We start from the raw sequence: 27,672 nt of genomic DNA, 5'->3' as shown, positions 1-27,672 counted from the left end.
CCCCTTTCCCGTGGCACAATGTAGCGTTCCAGTCTGGGCAGGACCGGGTCCGGAAACCCAGGCCACCGGACCCCGAGGCGGAGCAGTGTCGGCGGGTCAAGGACTGCGGGTCCATCCCAGCCGGCGGCATGGCCGTCGACGGGCCAGACGGCGGAGGGCAACGGAGGATGGGGTCCCTGAACGGCGCTCCAGCGCCCCTTTACGGCAAAAAACTGGTGGGGGCCCCGGTGGCGGTGGTTCCTGACCACACCCCGAGGGCTGCAGCTGACCCGTGGGTTCAGCAGAGGAGGGCCTATTCCGCCCGCTGCGGGGGACGGGTGTCAGGGAGTGCACGCCGCAACTAGGCAGCCAATGGCAGGGGCGGCGGCGGTGGCGGCGGCTGCGGCCTCGCCGGTGTTCTGCCAATTTCTGCTCCCTGGTCAGATTTTGCTACCGTAGTGCGACCCCATTGCAGAGTCTATCAAATCATGCCACCCTATCAGAAAATGCTACCTTACGTCACAAGCGTATTTGATCTGTAGACCAATCGCCTCTATCAAATAATGCTCCCACTGCAGAAACACGTTATTTTACACCACAGGGAGAGCCGGGTCGATTTAAACACATTTTAGTTAAACGTCTTTTCAAAAATGACGTTACGTAGATATTGAGACAAATCATGATCACTGTCCTATAGCGTCCATTTTTTGTGAGTCTCAATGTCTACTTCAAATGCAGTTAGAAATATGGGAGAGTTGCTTCATTTTGTTTATATGCTACAGGCCGAAAGACTAAATTAATATGTAACTTACTTGCTCATTTTAAGTATAACATTGCTTGGGGAGTCCAATTCCACCACTGAAAAGGGTGGAAAGTGCTTACAACTCTCTGCTAGCGATCTATGACACTGTTGTTTTTTATTGTTCGTCATGAAAAAAATAAAAGGGGTAACACTGTCGATATATATCAAATAAAACATAGGGGGTAACACTGTTGTTTTTCTTTGGTCGTCATGAAAAAAAACAAAAGGGGTCTTTACGTAACGTGATGCTATCATGTCTATTGCACTCATGTCATATATAACCTCAGACATATTTAATTTATTATTCTCAGTGGGAAGTGGAGAGAGCTGTGAGCTAACCCCCTGGAGACTGGGGTTCAAGTCCGGTTGATGTCATCTGTTGGAAGACTTATATCTCTATTTAATGCGAATTATAAAGTCAAATATAACCATTGTGTTGTCTGTAATGGGTGTCTTGATGGTGCATTGATAAGTTCGGAGGTTAGTACTCTGAACAGCTCAGGATCGGATCCATGTAAAAACGTTGACAGGGGTACCACTGTCGTTTTTTATTGGTCAACATGGAAAAAACATGAGGGGTAACTGTCGTTTTTTATCGGCCGTCATGAAATAAACATAAGGGGTAACACTGTCGATATTCATCAAATAAAACATAGGGTCTAACACTGTTGTTTTTCTTTGGTCGTCATGAAAAAAAACAAAAGGGGTAACACTGTTGTTTTTTATTGGTCGTCATGAAAAAAACCATAAGGGGTAACAGTGTTGTCTTTGTCAAATATAATATGTCTTTTTTTATTGGTCGTCATGAAAAAAAACATAAGGGGTAACACTGTTGTTTTTCTTTGGTCGTCATGAAAAAAAACACAAGGGGTAACACTGTCGTTATTTATTGGTCGTCATGAAAAAAACGTAAGGGGTAACACTGTTGTTTTTTATTGGTCGTCATGAAAAAAAACATAAGGGGTAACACTGTTGTTTTTATTGGTCGTCAAGAAAAAAAAACATCAGGGGTAACTCTGTTGTTTTTTATTGGTCGTCATGAAAAAAAACATAAGGGGTAACACTGTCGATATTCATCAAATAAAACATAGGGGGTAACAGTGTTGTTTTTCTTTGGTCGTCATGAAAAAAAACATAAGGGGTAACACTGTTGTTTTTTATTGGTCGTCATGAAAAAAAAAATGAGGGGTAACAGTGTTGTCTTTGTCAAATAAAATATGTCTTTTTTTATTGGTCGTCATGAAAAAAAACATAAGGGGTAAACCTGTTGTTTTTTATTGGTCTTTATGAAAAAAAACATAGGGGGTAACACTGTTGTTTTTCTTTGGTTATCATGAAAAAAACCTCAAGGGGTAACACTGTCGTTATTTATTGGTCGTCATGAAAAAAAACATAAGGGGTAACACTGTTGTTTTTTATTGGTCGTCATGAAAAAAAACATAAGGGGTAACACTGTTGTTTTTCTTTGGTCGTCATGAAAAAAACCACAAGGGGTAACACTGTCGTTATTTATTGGTCGTCATGAAAAAAACTTAAGGGGTAACACTGTTGTTTTTTATTGGTCGTCATGAAAAAAACATAAGGGGTAACACTGTTGTTTTTTATTGGTCGTCAAGAAAAAAAACATAAGGGGTAACTCTGTCGATATTCATCAAATAAAACATAGGGGGTAACACTGTTGTTTTTCTTTGGTCGTCATGAAAAAAAACATAAGGGGTAACACTGTTGTTTTTTTATTGGTCGTCATGAAAAAAAAAATGAGGGTTAACAGTGTTGTCTTTGTCAAATAAAATATGTTTTCTTTTATTGGTCGTCATGAAAAAAAACATAAGGGGTAACACTGTTGTTTTTTATTGGTCTTTATGAAAAAAAAATAGGGGGTAACACTGTTGTTTTTCTTTGGTCGTCATGAAAAAAACCACAAGGGGAAGCACTGTCGTTATTTATTGGTCGTCATGAAAAAAAACATAAGGGGTAACACTGTTGTTTTTTATTGGTCATCATGAAAAAAAACATAAGGGGTAACACTGTTGTTTTTTATTGGTCGTCAAGAAAAAAAAACATGAGGGGTAACTCTGTTGTTTTTTATTGGTCGTCATGAAAAAAAACATAAGGGGTAACACTGTTGTTTTTTATTGGTCTTTATGAAAAAAAACATAGGGGGTAACACTGTTGTTTTTCTTAGGTCGTCATGAAAAAAACCACAAGGGGTAACACTGTCGTTATTTATTGGTCGTCATGAAAAAAAACATAAGGGGTAACACTGTTGTTTATTATTGGTCATCATGAAAAAAAACATAAGGGGTAACACAGTTGTTTTTTATTGGTCGTCAAGAAAAAAAAACATAAGGGGTAACTGTTGTTTTTTATTGGTCGTCATGAAAAAAAACATAAGGGGTAACACTGTGGATATTTATCAAATAAAACATAGGGGGTAACACCGTTGTTTTTCTTTGGCCATCATGAAAAAAAACACAAGGGGTAACATTGTCGTTTTTTAGTCCGGTTGATGTCCTCTGTTGGAAGTCTCTTATTTCAATTTCATGCGAATTATTGTGCTTCGCAGTATACCTTGCGAAACCCGGTATGCCTTTCAAAACACCTCGTGATTGGTCGATGAAACGCTACCAGGAACGCCTAAAGGGTGTTCTTGTGTCATGACGGAAACGCCCAAGCCTGCAGCTGGACCCTTCTCGTTTCAATCGTCCCGTGTTTCTATGCACACTGTAAGAATAGGGGGAGCATATTTCTATGCTTCTTTATAACGTCTTTGTTGAAGATTTCAGGGGTACTATCAAATAATGCTCCTACTGCAGAATCACGTTATTTTACACCACTACTCACCCCATGTACATTGTTGATTCTGTTTTATAATGTATTTATTGAAGAATTCAGGGGTACAGCATGTGCAATGTACGTAATGCAAAAAAAAGCACTCAAAGAAAAAACATCAATAATCAATTAAACTAAATAAATAACTTCAACAAGAAAGTGTAGCAAAGTATTGTTAAACCTTGTATATATTTGTGAATGGGAGTCTGTATGTATGGGTTGATATTATGCAATAGATAATAATTATTAAAAAGATCCATTTTATTTTGAGGCATTTCTTGCAGCGCTATTGTCACGGCCATATTGGGCACACTACATTTTTTTTAAAAGAGCATTACAATTTACAATGAGATACATTGTATGGTAATATGCACTCATTTTTTTGTCAATTAAAAATACAAAGCAGATATTTTATGTTAGTCTACCGTATAACTGCATTTTTTCTGCAAAGGAGCACACCACACAGTAGTTCCATCCACATACTGTACCCCTGAAGTCTTCAATAAAGACGTTATAAACAAGAATCAAAACATGCTCCCCAAATGATTCGTTCCACCTTTCCTCCATAGCTCTACAAACACAAGTATTTAGAATTGATGTAACAAGATATCTTGTTACAACATGATAAGATGTCGTCGCCCCCTTCCCCACCACCGACGAAAACATGCACATATTTACATGCTTACAGGTCAAAAGGCGCAATGTTAAACATATTTGTAAGTCAATCGCGCAGTTAAAAACAGAACACCGGCCACCGGAACATTTACGACTGTGTGAGGGGTGTTGGGGTCGTCGGGATGCTGACCCCTAAGTTGGGGGCTGTGTGGCAACTCCTACGGGGTCGCGCAGGGGATTCTGGGTATCCTTGTTGCCTGTTGACCAAAGGGGCGTTGTCGTCCTATTGTAATTGTTAGATTAAGTGGGGTTAATGGGTTTGGGGTGTTAATTGGTTGTGTGTTGTTGAATGTTAACATGTTGTGTGTATCGTTGCCGCCACTGTCACCGAGAATGGCGTGTATGGGGCACTGAGTAACTGCTTGAACCTGGGCTCCCGTCTCATCCTTTCCGCGCTGCTCGCTACACTATTGAAGTGACTAAAAACGAAAACTGTGAAAAGGTAGCTTTTTATTTTGTTTTACTGAAGCAGACGCATATCAATCTTGTTGTTAGGACAACAATGTTTTTGTCGGCTGGAGGAGACACAGCTGCACATGGCCTGATGCCATTGTTGGGTGGAGCAGACCGAAGAGGAAACAGATACAGCCTTTCTCCGCTGGCTTGATCTCCTCCTATTCAATGAGAGCGCATCAAACAGTGGATGTCAGAACAATCAGCGGGAATACACCCGCAGGGTATTTATAGCCCAGTCAACAAGGGTGTAGCCCCATACGCATGAATTGATGCATATCCTTTCAAAGCTCATTTGTTGTCAGGCTGGTCCATCAACTGTTAAGTATTTATATACCTCTGATATACCTGTTAGAGATTTATATTTAATCACCCATCCATGCGTGTGAGAGAGAGAGAGAGAGAGAGAGAGAGAGAGAGAGAGAGAGAGAGAGAGAGAGAGAGAGAGAGAGAGAGAGAGAGAGAGAGAGAGAGAGAGAGAGAGAGAGAGAGAGAGAGAGAGAGTTCTTCCTCCAGGCTGTTTAGGGAGGATGTGTGTCCTGAAGAGGTGTGGTCCATTTCCGTTCAGACTGCCCAGAACGATACAGAAGCTGACCACAGCAAATACGTCCAGCACTGCTATAATACGTGTATACAGCAACAAACAAAATTATAGCCAAGGCCCCTTCACATTTCAGTTCTTTTTTCAGCTTCTGGGAACCCATAGGGAAAGATGTGCACGTACTCCAGGGCACTGTTAAAGTTTGTTTCTATGATGGTTAGGTCTAAGCAGAGCCATTGAGAGATCTCTCTAAATAGCTCTGGCTCTAGACATCTTCAAATTCAATGCCCTGTGTCTGAACTTTAGACACGACATTACCGTAACTTTCAGATTCATAATTTTGAAGTTGGTTAGACCAAAGCTGAAACTTTTTCAAGCTGTTTATATGATTAAAACGAGCATTAACAGCTTAAAAAAGTTAATAGGCCTGTAACAAGGCCACACATTGTGCAAACTTAACTTTGTCTTGATTAAAGGCCTGGGATTTGTGAAACATTTTCAAATGTGTTTTAGGCCTATATACTTGTTCTTATCTAACTATATAATATACGTATTTAGCCTATTACTTCAAAGTTTTAGAAAACATAAAAATAACAAATCATCAACATCATCATCATCATCATCATCATCATCATCAATCATCATCATCATCATCATCATCATCATCATCATCATCATCCACACCATACTGTATATGCATCTCAACTATGCAGACCATGATCTCCACCATCTCAACAATAGTACACAGTCTATGATCTCAAATTGAGATCATAGACTGTATTCAGACTTTATAAGACTTTATAAGATGAATCTCAACCATCTCAACGTTTGCATGCCGTCTTGCCCGTCTCACTCAAGATCACCACTCCTCATCTCAGCTCAACTAAGACACGCCCCTTCCCGTCTCGTGACAGCCTTTGAGCTCCACCAATCACAGCGCTCCATCTGTAAGCATGGCGTCGGACTTTAGGTGGAAGTGTCTTGCACTGCTCCTCTGCACACAATTGTTGGTTGTAATCGGGAGCGATGGTCCAAATAAACCCAAGAAAAAGAAGGACATCAGGGACTACAATGACGCGGACATGGCCCGTCTTCTGGAGGAGTGGGAGGTAATGGATGGGAATAGCTTTGGTTTAGTCCTCCCGAAATACATCTTGGAGCTAGCTTGGAGCTAACGACCCAGCATCACAACCTCCTCATTCAGTGGATAGCAAGAAAGATTATTCACAAACATTACGAGCTATGATTTCAGACCCTGGGTTTAAGAATAGTGAAACAAATGTTGCAGATGTTCAAGGCTACAAACATTGTTTAATGTAACTCACGGATATACTCAGCTTCTGAATTCTACAACTCGCGGTTTAATGTTGACTGTAGTCTCTAATAAATGTACTTATTATATATATTTGTTGTGCACTTTCTAAATGTTGTTAAAACGACAAAGTGTCCGTTTTTATAACCCACTGCCCATTGAACCAGCGGCTACCGACTGTCATACCACGTCATCAAATTACCGCTGTCTTTACACTTGGGTAGAGGAGGAATCTCTTGTCGTCCACTTCCAGGGTCTTTAACACTTGTCCTCTCGCTGCTCTGCGTTACAGAAGGATGATGACATCGAGGAAGGGGACCTCCCTGAACACAAGAGGCCGCCGCCCCAAGTGGATTTCTCTAAAGCCGACCCCTCCAAGCCCGAGGAACTGCTGAAGATGTCCAAGAAGGGCAGGACACTGATGGTTTTTGCCAGTGTGTCAGGAGATCCTACTGAGAAGGAGACAGAAGAGGTCACCAGCCTCTGGCAGGGCAGTCTCTTCAATGCCAACTATGACATCCAGAGGTACTGACTTGTTTAGCATGGTGGGTGTTTGTGTGTGTTGGAATACTAGTTGTCATACTAACACAATGTAAAGGTTATACTAAACATTAATAGTTATCCCAATTGCATAGGGATAACTATTAATGGCTAAATATAAAATATTTTAAGATCTACCCTGTAGGACAGCCGATGTTAGTTTATTCTGTCACAGTTGCTGTTTGACTAATTACATGACTCAAAGCAATTTTTTCTCCATACACCCTCCATCTTGTCTGTGAGAACTAGACTATTTAGTTTGGAGTACACCGGGTCCTTAAAATCCATGTCTCCCCACCTCCAGGTTTGTGGTGGGCTCCAACCGAGCCATCTTCATGCTCAAGGACGGCGCGCTGGCCTGGGAGGTGAAGGACTTCCTGGTGCAGCAGGAACGCTGCCTGGACGTCACCGTGGAGGGACAGGTGTTCCCTGGGAAGGCCGGGAATGCAGAGGGGACCAAAGAGCCCCACCCGGTTGGCTCCAAGAAGAAGAAGAAGAGCAAAAAGGAGGGCAAGAAGCCAGACCTGCAGGGCAACAAGGCAAACAAGCAGGAGCTATAATGGGGTGTTTCAGAAGACTCAAAGGACTCTTGATCATCTTGGTTTACCGTGCCTCTTCCTCATCACAGATCTGACCAGGGTTCAATTCGAACAAATCTGTTTGGGAAAAAAGTGACTGAGCGGGGGGGGGGTTTATCCGTTTCATGGGTTATCATTCAGAAGTGAATAACTTGTTACCTCCAGCGGAATCCAGTCTCCTTCTGTTATAGACAACCCTGAGAACAGGAGTTCACGATTTGTCCTCGACCATTCACAGGATCAGTATTCGATTGTTCACCTTCTCCGGTTGCAATCATCTCCATGAGGACTTTTCAAAATTGTTTATTTTTTTTTATCACACAGGTAATTCATGTTCTTTATAATCCCCTTTGCATTAAGTTGCACGTACTTGCATGTACTTTAGTAGTTCACATAATGTAAACGTGTTTTGTCTGTCATTGGGGCCAGTGCAGCCCGGCGTGGTCAACATGAATACGCATTGATACTTTTTTTCTATCCTAATGTGTCCGAGATCGTTTTTTTGTCCATGGTCTATACAGATACATTATTCTTGACGGCAAACTCCTTGTTCTTCACATTTTTGTTGTTCACCAAATAGCACTATTCTGTTCTGTGATTCAACAAATGATTAAAAAGATTTTATGTACAATTGCGTGTGCTTTACTTCGATAGTTGTGTATTTATAATAGTTTTAATAAAAAAAAAATACATTTTTCAGGTTCTGATGAAATCTGTGACTTAAATCAGATTCAGAAAACCTAAAATCATAAGAAATTGAATTGTTTCAACTTTTCTACAATTTTCAATGCTGAAAAAAGAAGTAAGGTTCTTACAAGCTGATCAGTTTGAGGCAAGTTGCCTCTTTCCTGGGATCTTCCACGACTTTTAGCCAAAGCATCTTACAGTGACATAAGATAAACTTTTATATTTAGGTAAAGATTCTTGATTTTTTTTGTCTAGCACTGCATAGTTTAGTTTAGTTAATTACATAGTGAAATCATTTGTAAGTAAATCGAATATAAGATATTACCATCTCATCCAAAAGGTATACTGCATTTTATTCCCAATGTCTACAGTAGTCACCCATAAGCAATATTCCGTTGCTTTGGATACAAGTTGCTGATTAATGACTCTAAACTAATAGTCTGTTAGATGCATTTTAATAGTCTTGCTAATTATTGTACTGGGCCCAATTGTCGTTACTTTCAAACAACATGCAGGCTCTCAAAAGTGAAGAGAACTTGCATATTTTGTATGCTGGCGAGCAGCTCACATTTCCAAAAGAAGACCCAACAGTCTTGGTCATGATGTGAGTCTTCTCAAGAACATGGACATATTATTCATAGTATTTATTTTTGCTCAACTGTGAACGAATGAGCAAACCAGTAACCAGCATATCTCCTGACCCACTGATGAATTAGTGTTGGCTTTCAGAAGCATTTGAGGGCCATACAAGGGAGAGCATTGCGGAAATATTAACTGTTAGAAGGACCTTAATGGTTTTTCTTTTACAGGGTCTTTTCCCCCATAACTTTCTCAGTATGTGAGCCGAGCAAAGCATTCCACAATGATTTATAATGGGCCAGGGAGACACACACACACACACACACACACACACACACACACACACACACACACACACACACACACACACACACACACACACACACACACCCACACACACACACACACACACACACACACACACACACACACAGGGAACCAATTGTCCAGCATCTAAAGGAATCCAATTTGTATTCAAAACTTCCAGAAGTTTCCCTCTCGGCCAACTAAAACATGGCACAATTATCCGAGTTGATTTAAAGCGGTCATGAAAAGAGTGCTTTGATTTAGAATGAAGTAACCACTTGGGCAACATAAACGACTATAAAGTGTGCGTTCCTTTCATGTTTTGTTCAGATGAAACGACACCCAGGCCACACTTTGATTGATTTACCATCTTTTATTTCTGTACAAAAGGCGCTTTTTTTGTCTTTCAAGATTTAAAGTCGTTTGGATTCATCACTGTACAAGCCAAAGTCACATATACAACACATCCATTTGGAACAGGTTAAACAGGTCATGGACAATACCAATGGTACCATATGCTGGCTTGAATGCAGTTAGGTAGAGCTATATCAGTTCTTTATTACATACAATATAGGACAAGAATACATTACAACTTAAAAGATGCCCCTTCTACATTTGTTATCCGTGGTGTCTGTACAATAAATAAGTATAAAATATATCTCTGTTATCAATCTGTGGAATCTTAAAAACACATTTAACATACAAAACACTAACTGCTACAGCCTCCGAAAAAAGACCAGCTATTTCGGCCAAGGGAAAAGCATCCATTATTTTTTGGACGTCCATGCCGGATTTGAACAAACTCTTCCCTTGCTTTTGAACTCGGAGGAGAATTGCACATGTATACGTTCGCCAGATGTCCAATCAGCAGAGTTTCGCCATCTTTGTCATCCTTTTTGTATTTTTTAACAATTTTCAAGGTGAACCCCACAAACACTGACATGATGCGAGCACGAGAGGATAGCATCACAACAACATCAATCCAGTGTTCAGAGCACCAGGGAGGAGTCAGATAGGGCTGGGCCGGGCTGGGCGGGGGGGGGGGGGGGGGGTTGTTAAGAGGGGGTTGAATGGGGAATGCAAAACAAGGAATGGTTCTGGGTATAGCTATTTTTGGACCTTTGTTTTCACACACTTTTAAAAATCTTTTTTTAACAAGTCCCCTATCAAAGTACAGCTGAAAAAAACCACTTGACGGCAACGTTTTTTTTTGTCTTATTCTTTACATGACACAGGAAAATAAAAAAATAAAATAAACTCAGCACAAGAAGCGGATGTTGGTCATTTAACAGGTAATATGCATGCGTCTGCCCTGGTTTCCCCGAGCCTAGTTTGATTCCTCTCCCCGTGTGTGGTCGATGGAGGTGGGCCAGTGGGGTTTTGGGGGGAGAGAGTGGCAAAGTCGCGGTTCGTATTGGGCAGTGCTTGGTTCTCTATTGAAATCCTCCCCCAAAGTCCATGACCCTTGATCGCGTGGTGACGGCAGTATTAGGGTCTTTAGTGATTTTGATGCCGCTTTGCAGCCTTGTTTTGTCTACTATGTAAAGTGTGCATGTTCACGTTGCCATGTCTCTTGTGTAAGTGTGCGTGCTTCTGTGTGAATATTAGCGATATAGTCTATAGCCGATTACTCCCCTCCCCGGGACCAGACGTGCCAGGGTTCTCATAGCTTGGTCTTCTGCACCACAGGGATGGGCAACACCTGGTGGATCTTCACCCTGTCCTCACCCACCTCCACATGCACCCATTCAGGTCGGAACGGGCCCTTGAAGCCCACCAGCACCAACTTATCTGCATGGGGGGGGGGAGGGGGAGGTGAAGAGAGAAATAAACGATAAATTCATTGCTCATTTTGCAGCTAGACTAGGGAGGCTGATTGTTATGGGCTAGCCTCCAGTCAGCTGTGGTTCCTCCTACAGTTTACCGATCTCCCACTTCCTGTGAGCTGTGTGGGCCAACATCAGTTAAGAGGAGGAATAACAACAAGTAGAAGAAATAGTTAAAATCTGAAACATGTAATGGAACTGCATCTCTCTCTTTCAGCTGTTCTCTTGAGACCAAGTTTACTTTTCAGCAATGTGATGAAAACCTGTGATTTAAAATGAAAAATAGCTCCACCATGACTGTCTTTTGACTAGGCTATAATCATAATTTTCAGTGCAACAAAATAAATACTTCTTTCAAATTTTCCTTTACTATAAATTAATACGTAGAGACGAGACAAAGCAAGAGGAAAGTGTTTCTCGTGAAGTCAATTGGAAGATGAAGAGTCGCAACAGCGGTTGTGATATCAGATTGCAAGAGAGAAAGAGTAAGCGAGGGGGAGAGAGCGAGAGATTTACTCATACATTGGCCCAAATGTGACTTTCTCAGCCTCCACCCACACACACACACGCACACGCACACGCACACACACACACACACACACACACACACACACACACACACACACACACACACACAAGTGGAGCACAGATTTATTTGACCCATTCCAGCCCCCATGATCAGCAGCTCAGTCCTCTTGACAGAATTAGGGATGTATGTGTGGAATGTGGGCCTCCTCATTTGAAACGGAGAGTTGTAGGATCGTGAGGAGGGGCAGTGGGAGACCCTGTGTTGGTGTTGAGCAACACAAAGGGGAAGGGGTAGAGCCGCTGCGCACAGAGACCCTGCTACTACAGCATGTGCCCCGCATACATGTGAACGCACATGTGCAAACCATGCATGTAGCGCTGTTGATATGCATAGACCCCTAGAGGTGCACTTACATAAGTGAGTATTGAATGAATGGTTGTTTTAGTATAGGCTCAGAATTTTAACACGTTTTTAAGCTCAGAAAAAATGGTGGGTCCCATCGTGTCCCAAATTACTCTTCCGAATTACCCTTTAACTGCTTAAAATTGCGGATAATTTTTGCTACTTTCTTTTTACACGATGGAAGTCCTTCAAAATGTTACCTTACAGCAACACCGCCCCCTAGTGGTCATCTGGTGATACAGCAGGTATATTTGTGAGTTGAACTGAAAATTAGCTTTCAGTTCCTTTGGTCGTTGATGAAGTCATGGTGAGGGAAGATAAAGGTTACCTTTCAGTTTCAAAAGGTAACTTTTGTCCACACCAAGTCTCTCCAAGGCTTTGGTCCAGGCTCCTCTGGTCACCAGCCGACCCTTAGAAGTCACGATGACGACGGAACTGAAGAAACACAGACAGGGAATAGAAATATTAAACACAAAAATGCACACATAACCAGAACAGATCTTTACTTCCAATACATTTAATTCAGCATAAAATTATGCACATTTACTATCGATAATTCATATCATTATAAATACCCTGGACCATGCCAATTTTGTTTCTGATTTGTTTCTGATCAGATCATACCAGAACCCTAAACCTATTCCTTGCTTAGCCTAACCCTTAACCTAAACCTTAAGCCGTGACCTGAACCCTTCAGTCCCACTGGGGAACAATATACAACCTCATGGTTCTGTCCGACTCTTCGGATACTAGCGTGTGACATATGGGCGCGTCTCCTTTGTCTTGGCTCCTTACCCATCGGCCAGCCCAGAGATGTAGGAGTCCAGCTGTGTGGGGATTCCCTGCAGTATGGTGTTCCTGAAGCTCTTAGTCTCCACCAGTTTGCCGTCGTGGCCGTCCACTATGGTCAGCATCACCCCGTCCTCTGGTTGGTATAGCTTCCTGCCATTCACCTGTCATCCAATCAGGATCAAGCATCAAGGTGAAGGATAGCGTTCAGACAGAAGGTGGCTTGCCACACGTTTTTAAAAGAAAGCTGTCGAAACCTTATCGATCCAATCTTAACTGCAGAGAAATAGAGAGAAATAGAGTCACCTCAGTGTAGGCAAAGTCTTCTTTCAGGTGGAAGAAGCGAGTGTTGTAGGACTCCATTTTGATCTCCAGGAAGTGCTCTGGTGAGTGCTGAAGAGAAGAAACCAAGTTTGAAGCACTCTCTAATCATTTTCTAACTATTTCTCATGAAATTATCCCACACATGCCCATCGCCTTTCCCCGTAAATGATTGTAAATTAAACAATTTAGCTCTGATTCAATTAATCTATTCATCGGTTCGTCAGCATGACTACCCATATCCCGTCGACAGCTCCTCCAACACCCTCTCTCTCCCAACACCATCACCCCCATCTCGTCCACCACCCTCTCTCAAAACAGCATCCCCCCATCACATCCACCACCCTCTCTCCCAACCCAACCACCCCCATCACATCCATCACCCTCTCTCACAACACCATGATCCCCATCACTTCCACCTCCCACTGTCACAACAACCCCAATCACATCCACCACCCTCTCTCACAATGCCACCTCCCCCATCATTTCCACCACTACCTAGATCCCCACAACGCTCTCCCGCCACCTCCTCCCCCTCCCCCCCATGAGGAACCCTGTTGTTGCTGCTCTGTAGTGCTCTCATACCAGCCTGGCGTTGGGCAGCTTCCTGGGCATGGGCACGTCCACGATGGGCTGCTCTGCGTGCCGGGGGTATGCCCGCGCCATGCAGTTACTGGGGGGGCTGCCCTTGGGGATGACGGCCGTGATCTTGACCCTCTCACAGCCCTTGACGGAGCAGAAGGCGAAGCTCTCGCGGTCGTTGTGGGCCTTCACCTTGATGAACAACAGGCTACAGGGAAACGGAGAGAGAGACGTACCAGGGCTTTTGAACAGAGTCCAGGCTGAGGATTACAAAGTAAAAGTCACGCTGTGTTATCGTCTTGTATTTCTTTGTAGAACTGATTTTTCTACAAACAGTACTGATTGTATTTTAATAGCAAGGAATTTTTCCGTTGACGGGTTTGTGTGTGGCTCAGAAACAGCTAGCGATGAGCTCTTTGTGTTGTTTTGCACAGAGAGCATTCCATAAGTTAGATTTGATGAGTAAGCCACATTGCATTATTTAATTGCCAAGAGCATATGATTCGTTAAAGCTTGAAATCATTTTGTCAAGATGCCTATGGATCTCCCTGAGGCTATGAGAAAGAGAGGCAGACAGACAAACAGACAGACAGACAGACAGACAGACAGACAGACAGACAGACAGACAGACAGACAGACAGACAGACAGACAGACAGACAGACAGACAGACAGACAGACAGACAGACAGACAGACAGACAGACAGACAGACAGGCAGGCAGACAGACAGACAGACAGACAGACAGACAGACAGACAGACAGACAGACAGACAGACAGACAGACAGACAGCATCTACCGGCAACATTTCAAGAAAATGTCAAACTTTAAAAAAACTAAAACATTTGTGAAAGCTTCTTTTATATTTTGGCAATGGAAAAAAACAAAACATTGCAATGTGGCTCGCTCATCAAATCTGACTTGCAGAGTGCTTTCTGTGCTAAACGACCCGGACACACAGACAGGCAGACCGCCGCAGTGGGTCTTCTCACCCGGTGTCCGGCTCCAGGTAGTAATAGCCTCTGGACAGGTGGGAGTGGTTGACCTTGTCCCGCTGCATGGTCCTCAGGAACACGCCGGTCTTGCGTGTCTCCTTGGACAGGCGGTTGTGGATGTCGGCGAGGATGGTGAACGTGGTGCCTTGTGGGTAGCAGAAGCCTACGTTGATCCAGTCATTCCTGGAAACGGAGCAGGTTCACTCAATCACTCATTCAGAACGGTACGGTGACTAAGTACATTCATAATTTACTTGAATTGAACATATGGCAGCTATAATAAGACTGCATTTGAAATATATTATATTAATTATATTGGGGAATAATAATTATTAACTTTATCCTTACGAAAACTCACTCAATTAGTTCCACGATAAAAAAACATTATTACTCAAGGAATTCAATTATTGAACTAATCAGTAAAGAAAAGTCTGTCGGAATTTGACCAATTTCATAGCATTGAAATGTTTCCTAATTAACAGCAAATGATTCGATTTTCTGTGGAATTCAATTATTGAACTAATCAGTAGAGAAAAGTCTGTCGGAATTTGACCAAATTCATGCAGCTTGAAATGTTCCCTTATTAATCGCAAATGATTCGATTTTCTGTAATTGATAAAACAAAGACATCGTTTTTCTTACAGCAGCTAAACAGTTTTGCTTGCTTTTTCGCTCTTTGAGCAGTAGGTGGCGACAGAGATGCATTTAATATTCTCTCGATCTTTTTGAGCACAGAGGCATAGTCACATTATGCTGCTGTTAAACGGCGGCATGGCCTGCCATTCCAGGGTGGGCTGAGGTCGCAGTGAATAGGCAAAAGGCGTGAGATGACGGTCTGTGTTTAGCAAATTACAAAGCGGGGAGCCACAAAACACCCGGTGTTGGAAGAGAATGTTGGGCGTGTGTGACAAGTATTTCTGTGGTGCATTTTGTCAAAATAGTAATTAAGTTGAGCATTAGCACAGGGCTTTAATGATACAAAATTGACCAGACCTTAATCGAAAAACAATGCTGTCATGCTCACCATTTATGCTCAAGTCAATGAATTTATCCATAGTGGGACTCACAGTGAATTTTTGATGTTGTTGGAGCCTGTAGGACTTAAAGGCAACTTGCTCAGGAAGTCCATTTGAATGGAAGACAACAACCTTACCCCTGGACTATCCCACCCTCAGTGGTGGGCCGATGCTGGTTGGACTATCCTGTCTTTTAACCAAACAGTCGGGCTGTTGGACTATCCTGTCTTTTAACCAAACAGTCGGCCTATCCTGGTTGGACTATCCTGTCTTTTAACCTAACAGTCGGCCTATCCTGGTTGGACTATCCTGTCTTTTAACCAAACAGTCGGGCTATCCTGGTTGGACTATCCTGTCTTTTATCTAAACATTCAACCTATCCTGGTTGGACTATCCTGTCTTTTAACTAAACGCTCGGCCTATCCTGATGGGACTATCCGTCCGTTTCTCTAACTGCCCTTTATTGGTATGTGCCTGTTTTCCTCAACCCATTTGGAAGGTCGAGAAGCCAGGGCTCCAACTGACTAGGCACGGCTACGGCCCCCTTTAAGACATCCTGAGGAGGTGCATTCGATGGTTTGCCATCTGGTTAACTTATACTATCGTTTTATTGGGGGGCAGAGCGGCTCTCAGCATCCTGACAACACTGTATAGGAAGTCCTTGCTTTCGCTAATGCATTGGACTTCTCCTTGCTGAGCTCTTTGAGAGACGCAGGGCGAACTAGCATCTGGGGAATTTTCATTGCGAAGCTAATAGAGGCAATAGACGCAGGGAGAACTCCCATCCGAGATCTTGGATTATGTTGCTCTAAGTTTTATTACTTGATTAAATTAGCCTAATTGTTATAAGTTTGGATGACTCTTGATTCTTAAAAGTTGATACAGAAACGATTGACGTGGTCCAAAATGTCCACAACATGGCCTATCCTGGTTGGACTATCCTGTCTTCAACCAAACAGGCATCCTTTCCTGATCTGACTATCCTGTTTTTCAAAACAAACTCTGCCCCCTTTTCAGTGCGTGATCTCCGACCTGTTGAAGTTGATGAGCCAGACGGTGACCTCCGCGGGCGCGGGCTGGTCCCAGTGGACCGTGTAGCCTTTGGCCAGGGTGATCACTGGCTGGAACTGCTGGTAGTGCTTCCTCTTGCCCAGCGCGCCCTCCAGCGCCAGCGGCCGGTCGGGGTACTCGTTCTTCACCATGAGCATGTTGAGGTTGGCCGGGTTGCGGGTCTGGATGTAGATCTAGAACAACACAAGACGACAACCGCCGAGACGTAAGGCGCAACGTATCATTAGACATCCTTCTACCCGACGCTGTGGCCTATCAACACCCAATTAAACTGTTAGAAATATTGAGTCGAGGACTACTTGTTGATTTATGGAAGTTGCGGTTTGCCATCTGAAAGTGCAGCCCGCAGACCACACGGCTGTATGACAGCGTCGCGTCACACAGAACACAAGATAATGTGCAAGAGGTTAGTTTGAACCTTATTCTGTTATTCAGTTGGTTATCAAGTGAGCTTTTCTCTTCCTCTTGTGTTGAGCCACCTCAACACAAGAGGTCTTTGGTTCTCTGGGGTGTCGGTATGTGTGGCATTTTTGATGAAGAGCTATAAAGCTAATCTGTTTTTAATTTATGGAGTAATTTCAGGGTTCTTCTTTCAACAGTACGACTAACCCAACACTAAAATACAACCGCAAGGATGCCACAAAACCAAATGCAATCTCAGCCAATCAGAAAGAAGAAAGGTTCATTGGTGTCCCTAACATTCTGAGATGCGGTTTAAAAAGTAAACCAAACTCTAAAATTAAAAGAGTTCGGTGAATGGAATCTATAGATACAAGTTCACTTCACCCATGGGTGAACTTGTATTTCACAGTGTTTTGTTTAACACTTAACTAATTTAATATGACAAAGGCCAGTTTCATTATTAACAGAGTTTCAGTCTAAAACCATACAAAATATTAATATAAAATTAATTATTAATAAATATTAATAATTTGAGGTGAGGAGTTTGTACGTGGGCTGGAGTTTGTTTGGTACGCTTTCATTTAGATTGTAATATGTATTGATGCGCTTAACAATGGCATTTTAATTGATTGCTTCGCCCTTTGAAGAAGTATTCTCTGGGCTACATTTAACTGCCATCTGTACAATTGCACAAATAGCTTTAAAATTATTCTGCCGGTGTTTTATCCCCAGTAGGCATCCACTGTCATTTTATTTCCATATTGCATGCTGGGAATAAAATCATTCGGGATTAGCAAACCGCTTTTGTTTAACCCAAGGGTAATGTATCCCAGTCTGTTTGCTGGTAACCGATGACATCTGACATCCATAAGAGGCAGCTTGGAATCATACCGGTTAGAAATGTCACTTGTGATAATTGGATATTAACCGCTCATAACCCTCATTTCAATAACTTTTTTTAATTGCATGAGTTAAAAGCCCGCACCTCCTTCTCGTTTCTGTTACCTCCCGCTGGTCGCTCATCTCTGCAACCATAAATGAGTTTCTATGCTTATGTTTGGCCTCCCTCTCCGCTTGATGTGCCAACGTATTCTTTTTACGCCGCATAATATATTCGGACAATTAGTACCCATATGTTTGGGGAACTCAACTGTTTTTACAGCTGAGCTATACCAAGAGCTAGCTTTGCGTGCATTAGAATGCTTGTCTGTACAATAGTGCCTGTGTACATTTGTGTGTATGTGTTCCTGGGCTTTACCGCAAGTGTGTGCATGTGTATTGATGCATTTTTGCACTTGAATGTGTCTATGTTCAAATGCATTAGTGCATGCATTGACACACTGTGTGTGTGTACGTGCGTGTGTGTGTGTGCGTGTGTGTCTCTATTGGTGCGTCGGTCGATGCATGTGCATGTGCATGCGTGTGCATGTGCATGTGCATGTGCATGTGCGTTGGCATGCTCCTCCCTCACCTGGGCGTAGTGGCCACTGCAGATGGCCGCCCTCCAGTCGGGCACGTCGATGCAGTCGGGGTGCCGCAGCAGCCAGTTGTCGTCCTTCACCAGGAAGGCCCCGGGGTACTCGCTGACCGAGCCGTCCACGTCGTGGAAGATGGTCGTCTTGTCGCCGTCCATCTGCATTTTGCTGAACCAGGGGCCGGGCTCGCCGAAAAACACCCGCGATGTGATCTGACAGAGGTAAGGATGGGGGGGGGGGGGTGGTGGTGGTGGGGGGTCTGTTAACATTCTAGTCATTCCTTTCCCCGTTTTTTCCCTCTTCTTTCCTGTCCCCTTCCCTCTCCCCTCCTTTCCTCCCGTCCCTACGTACTCCGTCCACCCCTCCCTCCGTCGTTCCATCTCTCACCGCTCCCTGCCCCTCTCACTCCCTCGCTCACTTTCCTATGTCTTTCCTCCCTCCCTCCCTCCCTTTGCTCCCTCCCTCCCTAACGCGTTTGAGGACACACTCACGGGCACGTTGTCGAAGGTGATGTCGGTGACGTTGTTGTTGGGGCAGCTCTGCCACGAGTTGTTGAGTCTGAAGCCGAAGGCGCTGGTGTGTCGTCCCTCCAGCGCTACGTACTTCCGGAACGTGCAGTTCTGGACTTTAATGGGCCCGTCGTAGATCTGCATGCCTCGGATGGGGAAATTGCTGCAGGACACACACACACACACACACACACACACACACACACACACACACACACACACACACACACACACACACACACACACACACACACACACACACACACACACACACACACACACACACACACGCACACACACACACACACACACACAGGAATGAAGAACAATATAAACTTTAAAATATTAATAATAAAAGGGCTTTCGTTCAGCAGTTTGGAAAAGACTGCACACTCAAGCTCGATATCGCTCTCCGTCTCTCTCCTCAAGTGTCTCTGAAGGAGTGCCTCTCAAAGTTCAGAGCCTGCATAAGACACGGCTGGCTGGAGGGTTATGAACCAGCAGGTGAGCTGAACAGTCACAGGTCATCGAGACGACCCCAGGCAGGTCAGACAGCCACTGGTTAGGATACATGAAACAACACACGAACGCTGCACCAGTATTTTTCTGGTTGGATTGTGCCAAGCAGGCTGGAGACAACAGGTTTCCTGAACACATTCCAGACACTGAATTGTAAACACCCTCTCTCCCAGAAGGGAAACCGAATGAAGCGAAGAGAGGAGAAAGGTGAGTGTGGGGGAAAAGTTTGCAGAGTCTATGCAAAAAAATCTGCATTCATATTCTTAAAAGTGGCAAAAGATTGCAGTATTGTGTAATACGTACATTTCAATAACCTAAATCACAAAAGAACATTAGTTCCACTTCTTTACAAATATGAACCAGGTCTGAGCTACACCCATTGGATTGTGTTTGACTGACTGACAGACAGACAGACAGACAGACAGACAGACAGACAGACAGACAGACAGACAGACAGACAGACAGACAGACAGACAGACAGACAGACAGACAGACAGACAGACAGACAGACAGACAGACAGACAGACACAGACACACACACACACACACACACACACACACACACACACACACACACACACACACACACACACTATCCTCAAGCAGCCCCAAAGAGCCATTTCTCTGTGTCGTGATGCAAACGAGACAGCTGAGAGCAGGGTGTATGATTCACTTTTAAGAGTGATACAAGTCCAACCACTCAGAACACACGAACACAATCGCTGTTTATTGGCTAGAATTGCCACCCGGTGATTTCAATCACAATGGGTTGCAAGCAAATAACCTGCCCCTTGTCATGTCCTCAGCTGTGAGAAATTGCAACATTTCTTGTTCTGCTCCCAGCATGAGTGTTCCTTTGTTGAAATGTCCATCTAGTATCTCTTTCTGCAGGGCTCTCACTTACCTATGTGTTTCCTCCTAAAGACCTATTTTCCCTAATACTTGATCCATCCTCTCATAGTTTCCACTCATTTGATCACTAAAGGCTTTGGAATTTAAAACACCTAATTGTATTACTGTTCCTTATTTTTCCTATTATGATTTCACTTGGTAATGAAATTGTCGAATAAATAAATGTACTTTGTCTCTGTTTCTGTTCAGAATCAATACAACTCAAGAGGCTCTCTGTCTGGTGAACGTAAAATGGGTATTATTAGTCCGAGCACTTGCTAAGTGTTTCACTTCTCCACAGCTCGTCCCATTTTTGGTTGGGAGAACAATTTGCTCATCCTCAATCAGTGTACGGTGCAGGAGAAAGTATGTATGTATTGGCTGCGGCCTTGTGTTTAAAGAGCACCCCCTGTGGCGTCCTATTGTGGGATTAGCTTGGCTCTGGTGTTAGCTTGGCTCTCTCTCTCTCTCATGGAGGTGGTGTAGTGGGCCTCCAAGGGACTCGTCAACAGTTTATGGCCTTTAAACTACTCTGGTCAGATCTCCTTCTCCCTAACTCACTCTTGTTACTGGGGTGCATTTGTCGGTGACTGAACACTGAGACAGGGAGACAGCTTGTACACTCCCTTTACCCTTTCTACCAGCACGTACTGGAAGCCTATAGCTTATATGGCTAACGGGAGAAAATGTGTTATGACTGGGGGTAGGGAGTAGGGGGTTGTTAAATTTTTCTTTACACATTTCTATTGATTGGAAATAAAATAATATCGATCGCACACTCTTCCTTTGCTTCCTTTGTCTATCTTGTACCGTCGTTCGATAGACTGGATAGCCCCGCCAATTCTGCCGGCGATTTGAGTTCGCCCTGCAGAAGGGTCTGGAGAAGAAGAGCAATACATTTCTTTATAGTTTCGAGTTTTCGCGGGAGCCAATCACCAAGCTGCCTTTTCCCCCTGGCGCGCTATTGGCTGGTTTAACACATTGACGACAGGGAAGCGAGGGCAAGCAGCCAATTGCGTACAGAGTCATTTGAACTAGGCCCATTGATCCCGCCTCTTGTGCTGAAGAAAATGACAGCAGCTTCCCCAATAGCCAAGCTAGTCTGACATACTCAAGCGACGTGGGGGAGGGGGGGGGGGGCTGTAAAACGTCCAATAGCAGGTCTTTCCTCGGGGCAACGGGGCGGGACCATGTAACACGGTGACCACTCACAGTCCACGGGGCATGGTCCGGCCGCTCAGGTCCGCCCCTCCGGTGCCCCAGACGCGGTTGTCCGGCTGGGCCGTGCCGTGGTTGTCGCTCTCCCCGACAAACAGCGTGTTCTTCACTTCCTGTCGGGATCCGTCGTCGTCTGGGAATGTTCCCCCGCTGCAAGGATGAGAGGGTTGACGGTAAGGTGGAGTTAGGCCCAGCTTACACTTTTGACACTTTTTTTTTTTACTCTTTATTATTATGATCTACGCTGCTACTTCTATTTACTTATTTTTTACGTATTTGTGATTTTACCTGTCTTTATTTACTCTATCGTGTATTGTTGCTGCTATGTGGCTGCTGAGGAACCAAGCCTAAGAATTTTACTCTTGTGTACTTGTGTATTCTTGTGTACTCTTGTTTACAATAAGATGTAGTAAAAGTAACTCTGATTCAGATTCAGATTCTGTAGCCTCTTATCATTAATGAGAGGCAGACAGGGCCTGTCTGCCAGGGGCCAAAGTCATTGTTGCTTATTCTATTGTAGGAAGGGAAATGGTTTTAGAATTGCTGTCGTAGTTATGTATTGGATGTATTGAATTGACTTGGGAGTGCCTCATTGCTATTCTGAGATGTTTGCCATCCGTCTGTATTGACCAACAAAAGCCCCTTTTGTCATCCTACTGTTTACGTAAGATGTGTATGTAAAGGTGTATATGTGTGAACGCAGAATTTCAGTAAGCGATTTTGTTTTTTCTCGCAGGAAAACGCTTGCCTCTGCAACCCATGCCAATTCCCACCCCGATGACATTTCTACTCGCAGAAAGTATTTTGTCCTCTCTTCCTGAAACCACATTCTGTCCCAATGGAACCCGAGCACAGCCTTATAAGGAAGGATCCAATTATCATTGCCGCCCCACCTCTCTGCCACCAACGAATACAAACAAGAGTTCGAACACAGAAATGCAACACTGATGAACGGCCTTGGGGGAGCTGGGAGGTTCTTACCTGGCGAGAGTGAGACCAATGCCATTATCAGCGAACCTGAACAGAAAGAAGAGGGTCGTTTGGTTAATGGAGGGGTTGAGAGAGAGAGAAAGACAGAGTGAAAGAGAGAGTATGTATGTGAATGTATGAGGGAGATTTCCTCCCTCATACATTGGAGGGACAATTGTCACTTTCTCAGCCTACACTCAGGAACGGCTACAAACAAACACATACGAATGGAACACATATTGTGCAACACAGAGAGTGAGGGAGCACGAGAGTCAGCCAGAAGGAGAGAGAGTTCAATGGCATTTGAAAAAGTTATCCCAATGGACCAAATCCCTAAGGTTTTGTAATAATGTGGCATGTTCGAAAGACATGCCCACTCTCGCTATCTCATCCAAAAATCTATTTATCGAATCTGAGAAACAACCTGAAAAATAACATATTGAATTTTGGAATATTCTATTTTGGAAAGAAACATACTATGGTTCTATATTGTTCAGTAGTTATACAGTAGCATCATTGTATGTGTGCGCACACACACACACACACACACACACGCACACACACACACACACACACACACACACACACACACACACACACACACACACACACACACACACCAAGGTTTTCGTCAATTGCCTGCAGAAGCTGGATCACTTGAGATAGGAAAATTTCCACTAGACCAGGACAGACTTTTTATGCACCAAGGAGGGGAACAAATATCAATATAAGAAACTCATATTGAGTTGTGACATTGGAGTAACTTTGTAATTGGCAGCTGAAGGTCAGCAAGCGAGATTGGGGGAGAATATTTTAGTTTTCTATGAAACCAACTTTTCTCTGTGTCCTCCCTACTCCCTTAACTTCTCCAACCCTTCGTGCTAATTTACAGGAAAAGGAACAACCCATGTTCACAGCTTCCCCCTCCCGCTATATGTGGAGCCGAGAGGGATTGGCTAAATAATTAAAAATAATTACCGGTCACTTCAACGAGGAGGGAACTCTAAACACACACCGTACATCAATCTCCATAAAGCATCTGATTATGGAACTTGTCTTCGCACACTACTTAGTACACTTAGTAGTGTACAGAGGGCTTTTCCCCCAAAAAGAGGTATAGAGCTCATCAGGTGAAATAGTGTAAAATACTGAAGATCTTTCACAAGGGTGGAGACCGCTATGCAGTCTGTTTGATCCAGTGTTGCAGGGCCTAGACATAAGCGATGACAGCTATTTGATCATAGTGTCTATACTGCTGCACAGGAATAACTGAGTGCAATCCAATCCTGATGCAATATGCTGCCTGTGATTCCTGTGCTATGACATCCACTCAATGTCATTGATATATTTAGACACACTGTCAGCTGTTTGCTTACTGCACCACTTGTTCCTTGGTGGGTGACGCCTTTGAGTGTGAAAATGTTCCACAGGCACGCGCCATCAGCAAAGTAAATGTGACGTCCATTACAGTGAATGAATAGGTGCACGTCCCCAACATATAATGCTCGTGGTAGGCTATTCGTAGTTATCGAGATTGCATTATTTAAACGTCTTTATTTTTATTTTGCCATCTATCATACTGAATTAAATGCTTTTATTTATGCGAGAGACGGGGAAAACAAGCGATAAAACCGAAACCGTGCTTATTCACTTTTCTGTCTTGACGTTTCATTGTGTGTGGGAGTACCCCTGAGTATTTGCGCCATGAGGAATACCATCATTTAAGGGCTGATGTGTCAGCCCTATCTGCTCCAAACTGATGGCTGTAGCAGAGGCAGGGCAACATCCCATTCATCAAACCGCCGCGTACTGATACATCTATATTTGCATCACTTCATTTGCCCTTCCATTCATCCATCATCCATGCATCCGGCCATCTGTTCATGTATCCACCGATGAAACCCATTCATCCATCCATCGATTCCCATCCACCCTCCGGGTCGGGCCACGCGCGCGGTGCTTACTGGCACTCATTCAGCCACACGTCCCCTCCCCGCAGCCAGGCCCCGTGGTCCTGGTTCTTGTAGGCCACAAAGTGGTGGATGAGAGCGGGCACTCTGGGCTTGAAGGGGTCGGCGTCCTCGTGGGGGCCGTACCTGAGCAGCCAGCCGGCAGAGGAGACACAGACAGAGGGAGAGGCAAAAGGGGAATGATCGGTTAAGAGCCCGGGGGGGGTAGCAGAAACGCGGGTTGGTTCAAAAACTCACATCTGGTCTTCATGCATTGAGGTTAACTGATCAGCACCCCACCACCATAGACATTACTTTTATAAACTGTATAAGCCTGTATGTATGTATGTATGTATGTATGTATGCATGTATGCATGTATGCATGTATGTATGTATGTATGTATGTATGTATGTATGTATGTATGTATGTATGTATGTATGTATGTATGTATGTATGTATGCATGCATGTATGTATGTATGTTTGTATGTATGTCAACGATGGCACCCGTTGCACTCCTGATCTTCCCTGGAAGGAGGGATCCCCCACTCTGCGTCGCTTCTCAAGATTTATTTCTTGCTAATTCAGGGAGTTTTTTCTTGCCCTCTGGGGGGCTAGAGTCTGGGAGGTTTCATAAATATATGGCCTGTTTAACCCTTCGAGACTTTACCTGTGATTAAGGCCTTTACAAATAGAATTTCATTTCATTTCATTGAGAATGTAATGCATGGGGTCATTTTCTAGGAGCTAGTAAGGGGCATGCGATGTGTGGAGATTTCAGACGATGCGGGTCGGTCTCAGGGTCCAGAAACTAACCTGGCTCCCACCAGAGAGAGATAGGGCCTCTTGTCCTTGTCGTTCGCCTTCGTGGTCTTCACGCCATTATCCAATATCATCCCGGCCTGGTGATGAAAACACAGACCAAACATTTATTTATGTTTATTTCCTCCGACACCGAGGCGAGCCGAGCGGGACGGACTTGATTACGGTGGCGCCGTCTCCCGACTGTAAAACCAATTTGATTTGTGAGAAAATGACAAGTTGTGTTTTCTCATTCACGCACGTGTGGTCGGGCCATCAGCACAAAAACAACTGCACGTTTTTTTTGTTTGTGTACAACGTGGACGACTTCAGCAGCCGAAGTCCCAACTAGAGGGACCAGGACGACCAGTATGGGCCCCGACTGGGCGCCACGGGACAAACACATGACCACATTGGGAGCCTGACATGAGTTATGGCTTCCATTAGGGGCGGACGACAAATATTTCTTATTTCTATCGGGCAAAGAGGAGAAAACTAAATGGAACGATCCGACCCCAACCGCACCCCCCCTGCACCCAAAATCCCCACTTTTCAAGGCCCGATTCCCCCAGTATCTCCTCAGGGAGTCACTGGTGGAATTGGGGCGAGTGAGATAGTAGATGATAAGCGGAATACTTCCCCCTCCGCAAGCCCCTAATAAATCTTACTCTTTTGGAAGCTCTGTCTCTGTTTCGCACTCACACGCTATCTCGCTCTCACTCTCTGAACTGAACTGAAGTCCAATTTGTTCATTTTAATTTGAGTGATGACATCCCATTGCCAGCCTCAGCTGTGTTTCCACGCTCATCAGTACGACCACTGCTCCCTTTACTTCTTCCTGTCTCCTCTCCCTCTCTCCGTCTCCCTGTTCTCCCTCAGTCTCCCTGTGTCTCTGTCTGTTTCTTCTTATCTCCCCAACTCCCTGTTCTCCTCCATATATCCTCTGTCCTCCTGTCCTCCCTCATTCTATCCCTGTCCTCCTCCTTCTGCCTCTCCCTGTCTCCCCCATGTCCCTGTCCTCCTCCTTGTCCTCCTCTCCCCGTCTCCCTGTCCTCCTCCCTGTGTCTTCCTCCTCCTTCTCCTCCTTCTTCACCCCATGATGAAAATAACTGCTAATGGCTTCAAAAGGATATTGCATGAAATTAGCTTTTTCGCTTTTTTATTTTTGATTTCACAACATAACGTACCGAGGGAATAATGTGCAATCTTGTATTATTATTAAAAAGTGTGTATTTGTCTAGCCTGTCGGACCAATGAAGTATGTTTGTGTGTGTATGTGTGTGTTTGTTTATGTGCGTGAGGGCATATACTTGGACAGGGGGAACACAGAATTCCTCAATGTCTGAAGTAAAGCAACACAGACAGAATGTCCTTCCAGTTCAGTGAAAGATAATTCGACTGTTGCACGGCATTGTGTCTTTCTCTCGCCTCGCCCTTATCTCACCAGGATTGGAGGATGAATCACGGCAATTTGAACACAACCACTCAGACACACACACACACACACACACACACACACACACACACACACACACACACTTGTGTGGGACTCAACAGCAACAAAGTATTGAACCAAAACACACACACACACACACACACACACACACACACACACACACACACACACACACACACACACACACGCACACACACACACACACACACACACACACAAGGGGGAGTGCCTCACCCGGTAGTTGGAGTGGGCCCTGTTGTTGGAGAACTGGCCCATAGGCGTGTGCTCCGTGCGTCCTGGGAAGTACATGCCCTCAGACGGCCCCGTGGGAACGTGGTGGAAAAGGTACCAGAATCCAGTTTCCTGCAGAAAACAAGCATACACATACACACACACACACATAACCACACACACACACATAACCACACACACATACACACACACACATAACCACACATACACACACACACACACACACACACACATGTAAGATGCAAAATGTCTGTGACATTTGTGAAACCATTCTAAACCAAATGTTCCTGGCTATGCAGCATCTTTATAGCCCCCTATAACCTGCATGCACATGAAAAACCTTTTCTGAACAAAACGCATGCACACACACACACACACACACACACACACACACACACACACACACACACACACACACAC

The 27,672-nt window shown here is 44.1% G+C and overlaps 2 protein-coding genes across 2 annotated transcripts in view; one reads left to right on the top strand and one right to left on the bottom strand.

Moving 5' to 3' along the window:
• Positions 1-6,206: 6,206 nt before the first annotated feature.
• mesd (mesoderm development LRP chaperone) lies at positions 6,207-8,343 on the top strand. The gene is made up of 3 exons (XM_056608301.1): positions 6,207-6,391; positions 6,887-7,119; positions 7,439-8,343. Exons 1-3 carry the CDS (start codon positions 6,236-6,238, stop codon positions 7,692-7,694), a joined length of 645 nt encoding a protein of 214 aa, XP_056464276.1. The 5' UTR covers positions 6,207-6,235; the 3' UTR covers positions 7,695-8,343.
• A 1,283-nt stretch (positions 8,344-9,626) lies between these two features.
• Positions 9,627-27,672, bottom strand: part of cemip (cell migration inducing hyaluronidase 1) — a 98,840-nt gene continuing 80,794 nt past the window's right edge. Inside the window, exons 16-29 of the mRNA XM_056608298.1 lie at positions 27,235-27,363; positions 25,560-25,645; positions 24,760-24,891; positions 22,808-22,843; positions 21,821-21,976; positions 19,181-19,361; positions 18,686-18,901; positions 16,774-16,985; positions 14,723-14,908; positions 13,737-13,941; positions 13,137-13,223; positions 12,837-12,994; positions 12,370-12,476; positions 9,627-11,075 (exon numbers count right to left, since the gene is read on the bottom strand). Of these exons, the coding sequence (XP_056464273.1) occupies positions 10,948-11,075; positions 12,370-12,476; positions 12,837-12,994; positions 13,137-13,223; positions 13,737-13,941; positions 14,723-14,908; positions 16,774-16,985; positions 18,686-18,901; positions 19,181-19,361; positions 21,821-21,976; positions 22,808-22,843; positions 24,760-24,891; positions 25,560-25,645; positions 27,235-27,363 (2,019 nt within the window). The 3' untranslated portion in view covers positions 9,627-10,947. The remainder of the gene's footprint in view (positions 11,076-12,369; positions 12,477-12,836; positions 12,995-13,136; positions 13,224-13,736; positions 13,942-14,722; positions 14,909-16,773; positions 16,986-18,685; positions 18,902-19,180; positions 19,362-21,820; positions 21,977-22,807; positions 22,844-24,759; positions 24,892-25,559; positions 25,646-27,234; positions 27,364-27,672) is intronic.

The sequence above is a fragment of the Gadus chalcogrammus genome, chromosome 14, assembly GCF_026213295.1.
Source record: "Gadus chalcogrammus isolate NIFS_2021 chromosome 14, NIFS_Gcha_1.0, whole genome shotgun sequence".
Lineage (NCBI taxonomy): Eukaryota > Metazoa > Chordata > Actinopteri > Gadiformes > Gadidae > Gadus > Gadus chalcogrammus.
Note: the sequence above shows the minus strand (reverse complement) of the source record. Positions and strands in the feature narration are given on the sequence as shown.